General features: G+C 41.4%; 1 protein-coding gene across 2 annotated transcripts in view; it reads right to left on the bottom strand.

The window, feature by feature from the left end:
• LOC109938939 (serine/threonine-protein kinase TBK1-like) overlaps nt 1–10,080 on the bottom strand; it is a 39,922-nt gene that overhangs the window by 4,822 nt on the left and 25,020 nt on the right. For both annotated transcript variants that reach the window (XM_048612222.1, XM_048612223.1), the window contains exons 13-19: nt 9,723–9,783; nt 9,143–9,255; nt 6,756–6,832; nt 5,806–5,845; nt 3,909–4,010; nt 2,773–2,869; nt 790–896 (exon numbers count right to left, since the gene is read on the bottom strand). In XM_048612222.1, the coding sequence (XP_048468179.1) occupies nt 790–896; nt 2,773–2,869; nt 3,909–4,010; nt 5,806–5,845; nt 6,756–6,832; nt 9,143–9,255; nt 9,723–9,783 (597 nt within the window). The remainder of the gene's footprint in view (nt 1–789; nt 897–2,772; nt 2,870–3,908; nt 4,011–5,805; nt 5,846–6,755; nt 6,833–9,142; nt 9,256–9,722; nt 9,784–10,080) is intronic.

Below are 10,080 nucleotides of genomic sequence, written 5' to 3'. Positions count from 1 at the left end.
CCTGCACCTTGTTGTCTCGGATTCTCCAGCATCTGCAGTTCCTACTACCACTAAGTCCAAATCCCACTCCTTAGTGACATCTCCACAACTGATGCCGGACCCTTCAGTGGGATGTTATTCGAACTGTGTTCTGAGGAAGGGTCACCGGACCCGAAACGTTAACTTGGTTTTCTCCTTCACAGATGCTGCCAGACCTGCTGAGCTTTTCCAGCAACTTTGTTTTTGTTCCTGATTTACAGCATCTGCAGTTCTTTTGGTTTTTATTCAATATTGACCTCACCAGCTTCAAAATCGCTCCTCCCCCAACCTTATCCCATGTCCAGCCCTCCTCCCTGACCTGACCTAACCTGTCCATCTTCCTACTCACCTATCTGCTCCACTATTCCCGCTGACCAATCACAATAAGCCCCTACCTGCATTACCTATCATCATCCCAGATGCCCTTCCCCCAGCACTCCCCTCATTTACTTCTAGGCTCCCCTCACCCTCCCCAGTCCTGACGAAGGGTTTCAGCCCGAAACATTGACTTTCCTGCTCCTCGGATGCTGTCTGACCTGTTGTACTCTTCCAGCCTGTGATCCAGGTGGATCCTGGCCCTGCTGCTCATTATCCCACTGCATGGAGGTGGGCATGTGTATTATTTGGTGAGTCAATGAGGTTTGGAATCAAGTCTTTCAGATTGATGATGGATGTACAGATTCCCAGAGGGGACAATGTAACAGAATAATTCCAATTTGTATTAAATTGGGAAATACGATGCACTCTCAATTCGGGGACCTCGCTACCCACCTGATTGTCATATCCATGCATTTCTGTTCAGAGTTGTCTCTAGACGCTGGTATTTTGGTCACAGATTGTTGTTCTTCCTGAAGCCTCGGCAGCCCCTGCTCTAATATCTGCAATTCACAAAGAAAGAGGAGATTGTCATTTTCAATTCCTGGAGACTCCCAGACACACAGAGATATGGCGACTTTAGGTTTAGACCTGAATAAAGAAACTACTACCAGTTCTTTGATGTTCTTCTATTGAAACTAAGAAGCGATTGTTGCATTCACTCTCTAACCTGGGCAGACAGTAATTTTGAAATCAGGTAAAACACTAAAGTAGCTCAGCCTTCCAGATGCATCTGTTCTCTCACTGTTCTAATTGATGGGGTTGTAGCAACAGGACTCAATTTCTGAATTTTCTGACAGAGATAAGAACATTCATGGGGAAACACTCTGGTCATTCTTTCATTTAAGGAAAAAAACTTCAACTAAGCCCTGTTCAGTACACAGTGCTAAATAAAAACACACAGCTCTGCAGAAAGACTTAATTTACTGTTTATTTATTGGCTTTACTCTCAGCAGAGTGGACTTTTTTTTTTAACTTTTCACCCCTATCATTAACACCTACTTTACATCTCAGTCACTTCTTTATTACCATTAGCACTCCCATTGTCTTTTACTCTGGGCATCCTCACCATCTGTTCCACTGGCTCTTCCTCCTCCCTCTGTCAACAGCATTTTTAAAAAAATTACCACTTTCCAGCTCCTTTCAGTTCTGATGCTAATTTTAGGGCCTAAACTCTCCTATGTCCTAGCCTCCAACCCCATATACCAGGCCTTGTTGTATTGTATTCCCAGCTGCAATCAGTTCTGAGGAAGGGTCACCGGACCCGAAATGTTAACTCTGTTTTCTCCTTCACAGATGCTGCCAGACCGGCTGAGCTTTTCCAGCAACTTCTGTTTTTGTTCCTGATTTACAGCATCCGCAGTTCTTTTGGTTTTTACTTGTTATATTATAGTCTGCCATTACACACTATCTATTGTTAGCCACCAACAGTCTCCAGCTATTCGCCAGATCGTTATTGACTCTTTTGTCTGTCCAACTGCTCTCCTGTCTCTTTGGGTTCTATCCCCATCTATTGTTTACTCCTTACCCCCTCCTCCCACCCTACGTTCTGCATATAAACTGACATTTTCCCAGCTACCATCAGTTCTGAGGAAGGATCACCAGATCCGAAACATTAATTCTGATTTCTCTTCACAGATCCTGCCAGACCTGCTGAGTTTCTCCAGCATTTTCTGGTTTTGTTTTTGATTTATCTGTTATGTGGGAACTATGGCTCTTTCTAAATTGATGTTGAGCAGATCACTGTTTGAATGCAGTTTTAATTTTCACTAGATGACAAATGTGTAATTAAGCCAAAGATAACTCTAGTTTTGCTGTGAAATTCCAATAGTTTCAAACCACTTTCCATTCCATTTAATTACTACAGCCCAGAATGTTCAATCAGATATAACGTTGTGTTTTCTGACAATCCACTTCCTTCACCTTCAAACCATCATAGAAACTGACATCTTTCCCAATGTTTTATCAAATATTTATATGCTGAGCTTTCCTCCCTCATTGGTGTGAAGCTTCAGATACCTAGTTCTACCTCTGTGTATGCTGTGCAGAAACTAAAGCTTTTCCCCACTACTTCTCAACTCCCTCATTAAATCCCAGGTTCACAACATAATTCTTCACTCCCGCAGTCTTTCCTTCACCCCATCTTCTGCCAGTGCCCAAATTAATCGTGATCTTGCCCAATTCAGATATTTCGACCAGATATTTGGGAATCAGAATCACATATTATTACAAAGTTGGATTGCTCCTCATTTGAGCAGCAAACATTTTTTTTGAATTCATGGAGTTTAATTCCTGTCAGAACAGGTCTGCCTACAGACACAATGGTCTTTTAAAGCATCCTTTATTATTCAGTGAGTTTATTAGGGTCAGAGAATGTACCTTGTTCAAATGAGCTTGGTGTTTCTCCAGCTCCTGAATGAAGTTCACACTCTGGTTTTTGAAGGTTGTCAGTTGCTTTCGGGTCTCGCAGAATATCCTGCAAAATGTGTTGTGGTTACAAGTCCAACTCATACCTTCACCCACAACCCCTTATTTCCATCTCATTATTCATTCACACCCATGTGTGATGCTATTTACATTCCTCAAATCCCTACGAGCCCCAGGATCTTCATTCCTGGGATTTGTATCACTGGTAAGGCCGACATTTACAGTTGCAAACCAGGATTGTTGTGAATTTTAAATCTGAGATAGATATATTCTGAGGAAGGGTCACTGGATCCAAAACATTAACTCTGATTTCTCTCCACAGATGCTGCCAGACCTGCTGAGCTTTTCCAGCAACTTCTGTCGTTGTTTCTGATTTACAAAATCCGTGATTTGTTCGGTTTTTATATAGATAAATTCTTGTTAAGCTGAAGTATTAAGGGATATGGGCCAAAGCCAGGTAGAGGAGTTAGGCCACAGATCAGCCATGATCTCATTGAACAGGCTCAAGAAGCTAAATGGCCTACCCTTATTGCTCATTCCTTGGTGGGTAGAGCAGGTTTCCTTCCCTTTATTTCCAGCTTCTCTGCTTATGAATGATCAATATGTGTTTCTCTGAAAATTCAACATCCTCTTAGTCCCTTTTATAAACATATTTGTGGATTATGAAAACAAAATTTGAATTCACTGCGTATCATGTTGGGCAGAATCCAAAATCAGTGAAGATCTTGTCTCCTGAACTCAACCTGAGTGCAATGGGAAGCCAATGCTCTTAAAAATAACTACTCAACAATAGACTGCAACAGTCGGTTGCTTATCCAAACCAGGTTCAAATTTTCACCCTAGATAATCATCCAACTGCCCATCAGATTTCAACCAGCTGTCAGGTAGTAATCCTCAAAACAACACCCAGACTCTAACCTCCAGTTGTTCTCCATTACTATGTAGCTGGCTTTGAGTCACTTACACCTGTCCTTGGGATAACTAGCATCATGCCAACCTTTAGACATTTGACCAATTTGGGTATCGAGCTATTATTTCCATTGGTAATCCATTGGTAATCAGTCACACATGGAGTCGTAGTCACATACCTCATCCATTCTTTGGTAGAAGCCAACAGTTTTTGGTATTTCTGTACACAATCCTCTCTGACTAACATCTGCACCTTCTTTGCATGCATTCCCAGTTTGATCCTGGAACATTAAAGAAATACTAAGAATGCAAGATGTCCCTAGGATGGACAATATAACTGCAAGGGAAAGTGCAAAGTCCAGAGTTCAGGACACCAACAAAATTGTTAAAATATACACAAAAGGTTTTACAATGGGATTGTATTATTGTCTAAATCCAAATCACTCCATTTAGTTTTTCAGATACCCACCAGGGTGGCAGATAAAACAACAACTGCAAATCTTCTTTAAACGAATGGCCAGAAGACAGATAGAACATTGTGTTGAATTCTGGGCCCCATACTTTAGGGACAATGTCAAGATCTTGGAGGAGATTTGCCAAAATGGTACCAGGGATGAGGGACTTCAGTGAATGTGGAGAGACTGGAAGCTGGGATTGTTCTGCATAAGAGGGGGTCAGCAGAGTTCTAACAGAGATGTTAAAAATGAAGAAGGATTTTGACTGTTTCTCCTGATCCACTGGATTTCCATTGGCACAAGAATGGATTATCAGAAGGCTCAGATTTAAGGTTTCGGAAAACGTCTACCGGATGAGAAATGAGAATTGTTTTTAAAACATATACAAACACAACAAGTTGTGATCTGAACGTTCTGTCTGGTAGGGTGTTAAATTTTATTATAACTTTCAAAAGAGAATTAGATAAATATTTGGAATGGGAAATATTGCAGGGCAATGTTCAAGAACAGTGGTGTGTGGTAGGTCTTTTATGGAAGTACAGATACAATGGCATTCTGTACTTTCTATGAAATGTGCCATACTGCCACCAGCTCTGAATCAGTAATGTCACTGGGAGTCAAGTGGATTCTGCAGTAGGCAGGAGTTTGAATTTATACAACATTTCTCTGTGGTAACACCTTATGGAGGTAATTTTTGTTGTGAATTTGCTCACATCAAATCTCATGACCAGCAATGGATTTAAAAATGAAATCCATCTATTTCTCAGTAGTTGTTTGGTACAACAGAACTTGAGCATTGCTGAAAACAAGATGCATTTTGTTCAAACTTTTGGACTTGCACTCCATCAGGACATTTTGCAAGAACATCAATTTAATGGAAAACCTAATATTTGTACTGCAACAGAGGGCAGTACTAACTGTTTGGAAGTGGACTCCGATTGATAGAGTTCCTGCCATGGAAAATGCACCAATTAATTTCTTTATTCTTTCTTTATTCATTAACAGGATGAAGGCCTCGCTGGCTAGGCAGCATTTATTGCCCATCCGTAATTGCCCAGAGATCAGTTCGGAGTCAACCACGTTGCTGTGGGTCTGATTAATAGGGAGCAGCCAGGCTTTGTTTAAATTTTAAATCAGGTGGATTGACTCTGATTGGTCAAAGCATTGTCCTGAGAAATGTACCAGTGAATAGCTGTCTGGAGTTGAAACAGGTGCACTGTGTATACATGTTCCCTCTCCCTAAAAGGAACAGGGCCTCACGTTTAATGTATATGGCTTCCAATGCATGCAAGCTTATCACATTATGAGTCTGACTGACAGGATTATTCAGCAACTTCTGTCCAATTGTAGAACTACATCTAATGTTGGATAAGAGGAAACACAGTTATTTAATTGTTCCATGAGATCTTTGATATATAACTGAATCACAAAACAACATCTGTTTGGCAGCTTTTCAGAAATATGGTGCCTATGGCAATGCAGCACTCCAAAACAACATGCAAAAAAATTGCTGGAGTGGGACTTGAACTCACAATCTTCAGAGTCAGGGGCAGGATTGTTATCCACAGAGTCAAACTGACACTTTTAAACTGAAACAAGAAAAGTTATAAAAACAACTTACTTCTCAAATTTATGGATTTGCTCATCATTGTATTGAAGTTCTGAAAAAGAACAAGTATTGGATAGTGAGGGTCACTGTGATTTTCAGTATTTGATGCAAGTAAAGTCTGTTTCTAATATGTAGGCATTGTTAAACTGGGCCCCCACTGGACTCATTCACTGATTTCCATTTGATGACTGGGGGCATGTGCTGGGCATTGAGTGAAAGACAACTTTGGGTTTGGCCTCATGCCCTGCTCCCTTTACTGTACCCTGGCTCTATGCTGTCAAGTAGCCATCAGCATGTCTTCCAAGTGAAGCTGGAACAATGAGAAGAGCAGCCAGTAGCTGAGGAAACGTATTCCAGAATGAGCTGTAAGGGTCGATGTGGGAATTGAGGTGGGGTTCGGGGATGAAATGGCTTACTCTTCCTAAAAGCTAAAAGAGAAATGATTGTAGAAAGAATTGCATTAATATAGCATCTTTGACAACCTTTGGATTGTCCCAAAGAACTTTCAGGCAGTAATGTAATTTTGACGTTCAGTCACTATAATGTAGGACACAGACCAATTCACACACAGTAAGATCCCACAAACAACAATGGAATAAAAATATTCAGCTAGTTTGCCTTTGCTGATCTTCAGTGAAGGATAAATGTTTAAAAGTGAACTCTTCTGCTTTATGAGGCACACAGGAACTTTTATGTCAATTAAGAAGGTGGCAAAGGGCCTTGTTAATGTTTCATCTGAAAAATGGCACCCGTGCATGTGCAGTGCTCTCTCAACACCGCTGCCCAGGGTTAGTGCCAAATCTTTGCTGTGGGACAGCCTCACAACCTCCCGACTTGGAGGAGAGATTGAGGAGTACAGATACCAGCTGCTTCATGTTCAGTTACAGCCTCTGAACCATATTTGACACTATGACATGGCTCCAATGTTAGGAATGCGAAGTAGTAATGAATTGGCTGCTTACTCATTTTCACTCTGTCCTTTCTGAGCTGGCTGTGAATGGAAGAAACTTTCTCCAATAAAACTTCCACTTTTCCAACTCTACAAAATAATTAGACAACAGAAATATTAATTATTCTTCATTTTCAACTGTTGTTACCATCTTTAATTCTCATTGCTCCATTTTACTTCCTGGGTTGCCGGAACCTCACTCATTCTCTGTGAACCTGTTTAGATAGGGAGTGCTGGTTGAGTTATTCAGGCATCACAACCAATATGACCCTGTAGTCACCTACTATCAAAACAGGGACACAGCTTCACGTAATATAGTGAGAGACCATCAAATGAAGAACTCGCACTTACATTGCCCCTACCGTGAGATCAAGCTGCCCCAGAACACCTTCCTGCCAGTGTACCATTTCTGAAACACAGTCACTGTTGTAATGTAGCAAATGCAGCTACCAATTTTTAACCTTTTTTTATTCACTTGTGGGACATGGACATTGTTAACTGGTCCAGCATTTATTTCCTCTCTGTGGTTGCCCTTGAAATGGTGGTGGTGAGCTGCACAGCAAGATCGCACGACAGCAACATGAGAATGGTCTATTTGTCTGAATGATGTTGATTGAGCTTAAATACTACCCCAAAATAGTGTTGTGGGATTTTTTATATCTACCTCTAAGGGCTGACTGAGCTAGTATCAGTCTAATGTTCCATCCAAAAAGACAGCACTTTGATTGTGCACCACTCCCTCAGTACCACTGCAGGAGTATCAGTGCTATTTAAATGCTTAAAACACCACAGTAGGACTTGAACCCAGAACTTTCTGGCTCTAAGGCAGCAGTACTATTGGCTGAGCCACTATCAGGAGCTAGAAACCTGACTTATTCTTCTCTTCTCAAATCCTCAGGCACTGAAAGCAATTGTAACAGAAATTCCTGCTCAACATAACCCAACCAGTTACAGAGGTGTGAATTTTGATAAATGGATAGGTTTGTGCTTTTAAAGGCACTTAATAAAAGAGTAATATTCTGTTTGAAATGGAGTGAAGTGACCATGTATTAGTCATGTTGTTAAGAAATTCACTTTAAACTATACTTGGGATGTTTTTGGTTTTCAGTTACTGATAATTACTGATTTCAAGTAAGGACAATACTGACTGTGTCTTTCCTTCTACACCCAACCTGATACAGTTAAGGTCAATCAGAGGAAACAAGGTGAATTCAGGAGTGGCATATGTTACATATTTCGATTTGATACAGGGTTATTGAAAGAGAGCAGGGCAGTGGGTTTAATATGTGATTGATAGAGGACAACGGTGGAGACCTGAATGGACATTAGCTTAGGACTAATTCAGGATGGTTAGCAAAAAGCAGGATTAGTTTAGGATTGATCCTGGGCTACAGAAGGATCGTGAGAAAATTGGCTTAGAACTTACAAACATAGGAAATAGGAACAGTAGACCGTTCAGCCCAATGACTCTGCTCCAGCGTTCAATCTAATCATGACTGATCTTGCATTTCAACTTCACTTTCCCACCCAATCCCCATATTCCTCAATTTCCTGAAAGAACAAAGATCTATCCACCTCCACATTAAATATATTCAATGATAACACATCCCAGCTCCCTGGGTTAGAAAATTCAAAAGGTTCACAACCTTTTCAATGGAAAAAATACTCATTGTCTCCTTCCTAAATGATCTGCCCCTTAGTCTGGAAAGTGCCCCATGTTCTCGATAACCCAGTCTGGGGGCAAACAGTCTGAGTGTCACCCCTGTCAAGCCTTTTAGAATCTTTAATATTTCAAAGAGATCCAGTCTGATTCCTCTAAACTCCAGAGAATATAGACTCAATTTACTCAGCTTTTCATTATCAGACAACATCTTATCCCAGAGGTCAATTTAGTGAACCTTAGCTGTGGTGCCTCAAATGCAAGTCTATCTTTCCTTAAATATGAAGATCAAAACCACACGCACAGTGGGGTCTCACCAGAGCCTCTGTACAGTGCATGAGATTCTTTTATTCCTGTACTCCAAAGCCTTGCCAGTAAAGGCAAATATGGCAGTGACTTTCTTCATCATTTGATGTACTTGTACGCTAACATTCCTTTCTTTTCACCAGAGAGGCTTTATCTGGGCATTAATATTTCCAATTTTTACACCTTTCAAAACAATGCTTTTTCATGCTTACAGCCAGAATGAATGACCTCACACATTCCCTATTTCTCCATCTGTTCCATGGTCAGTGTAATTTGTGACTGGTTTGGGATTGATGTCTGGTGATGGGAAGAGCAAGGGAATGGAATTAGTTTATGAATCTAGCAAAGGGCCAGCAGAAAGAGGGTGGGCCAAATGACCTCCGTCAGTGCCATAATCCTCATTGGTTCCAGCTTCTGAAGTAAACCGTGCTCACGTGTTGTCTTCATGATGTATATCTCGGCTCTGGCACCACTCAGCTGCGATCTGGTCCAATTGCTTCTGAATGCTTTGAACGCTACGGGAGCTGGTCATGATAAACTCCTGAGCCTGTAACACAAGATGATTCAACTTACACTTTTTATATTGTCTGTTGGTCCATAGGAAAAAAATAATATGACATTACAGTCACCCAGAATAACTGCAGTGTGAGTTAGAGTAAAACTTTCTCTACACTTAAAACACTCCAGGACAGGGGCAGCATGAGGTTAAATACAGAGTGAAGCTGATTCTACAGGCTGTCCATCAAATACTCCCAGGACAGGGGCAGTAGACCCCTTCCAGCATATGAACCCTTGCACTTTGCTTCCAAATGCATTTTGGATAACCACATGGATTTGGCTGTGTAACCACTGTCTATGAACAATAGATTTCTCTGGTAAAAGCATTATCCCTATTTACCTCCTTCACTTCTGCTTTTCTGATTGTCATCAAAGGATTACTTAAAGTATTTACGTTCACTATCCATTGGTGATATATTAATTATCATATAATATAATATCCATCAGATAACTTACTGACTGCAGCTTGATGTGAAGACTGCCCAGTTCTGTCAGACCCTGAGTCAGTGGTCCATATCTGTAAGGGAATGCTCAGCAATGAATCGGACGCCTTTCAACCAGAATTGGTCTGTGATCAGTCAGCATTATGATCCCCTTTCAGTCAGAGTCCATGCAGTTAGGTCAAACCCAGAAAGGACTGAGTTCAGAACACAGACTGACTATCACATACTGCACTGTCAGAGGGTCAGTACTGAGGGAGCGCCGCACTGTGGGAGGGTCAGTCCTGAGGGAGTGCAGCACTGTGGGAGGGTCAGTGCTGAGGGTGTGCCGCACTGTCGGAGGGTCAGTGCTGAGGGAGCGCCGCACTGTCGGA

The sequence above is a fragment of the Rhincodon typus genome, chromosome 25 (assembly GCF_021869965.1).
Source record: "Rhincodon typus isolate 14 chromosome 25, sRhiTyp1.1, whole genome shotgun sequence".
Lineage (NCBI taxonomy): Eukaryota > Metazoa > Chordata > Chondrichthyes > Orectolobiformes > Rhincodontidae > Rhincodon > Rhincodon typus.
This window is presented reverse-complemented; position numbering and strand designations above follow the sequence as displayed.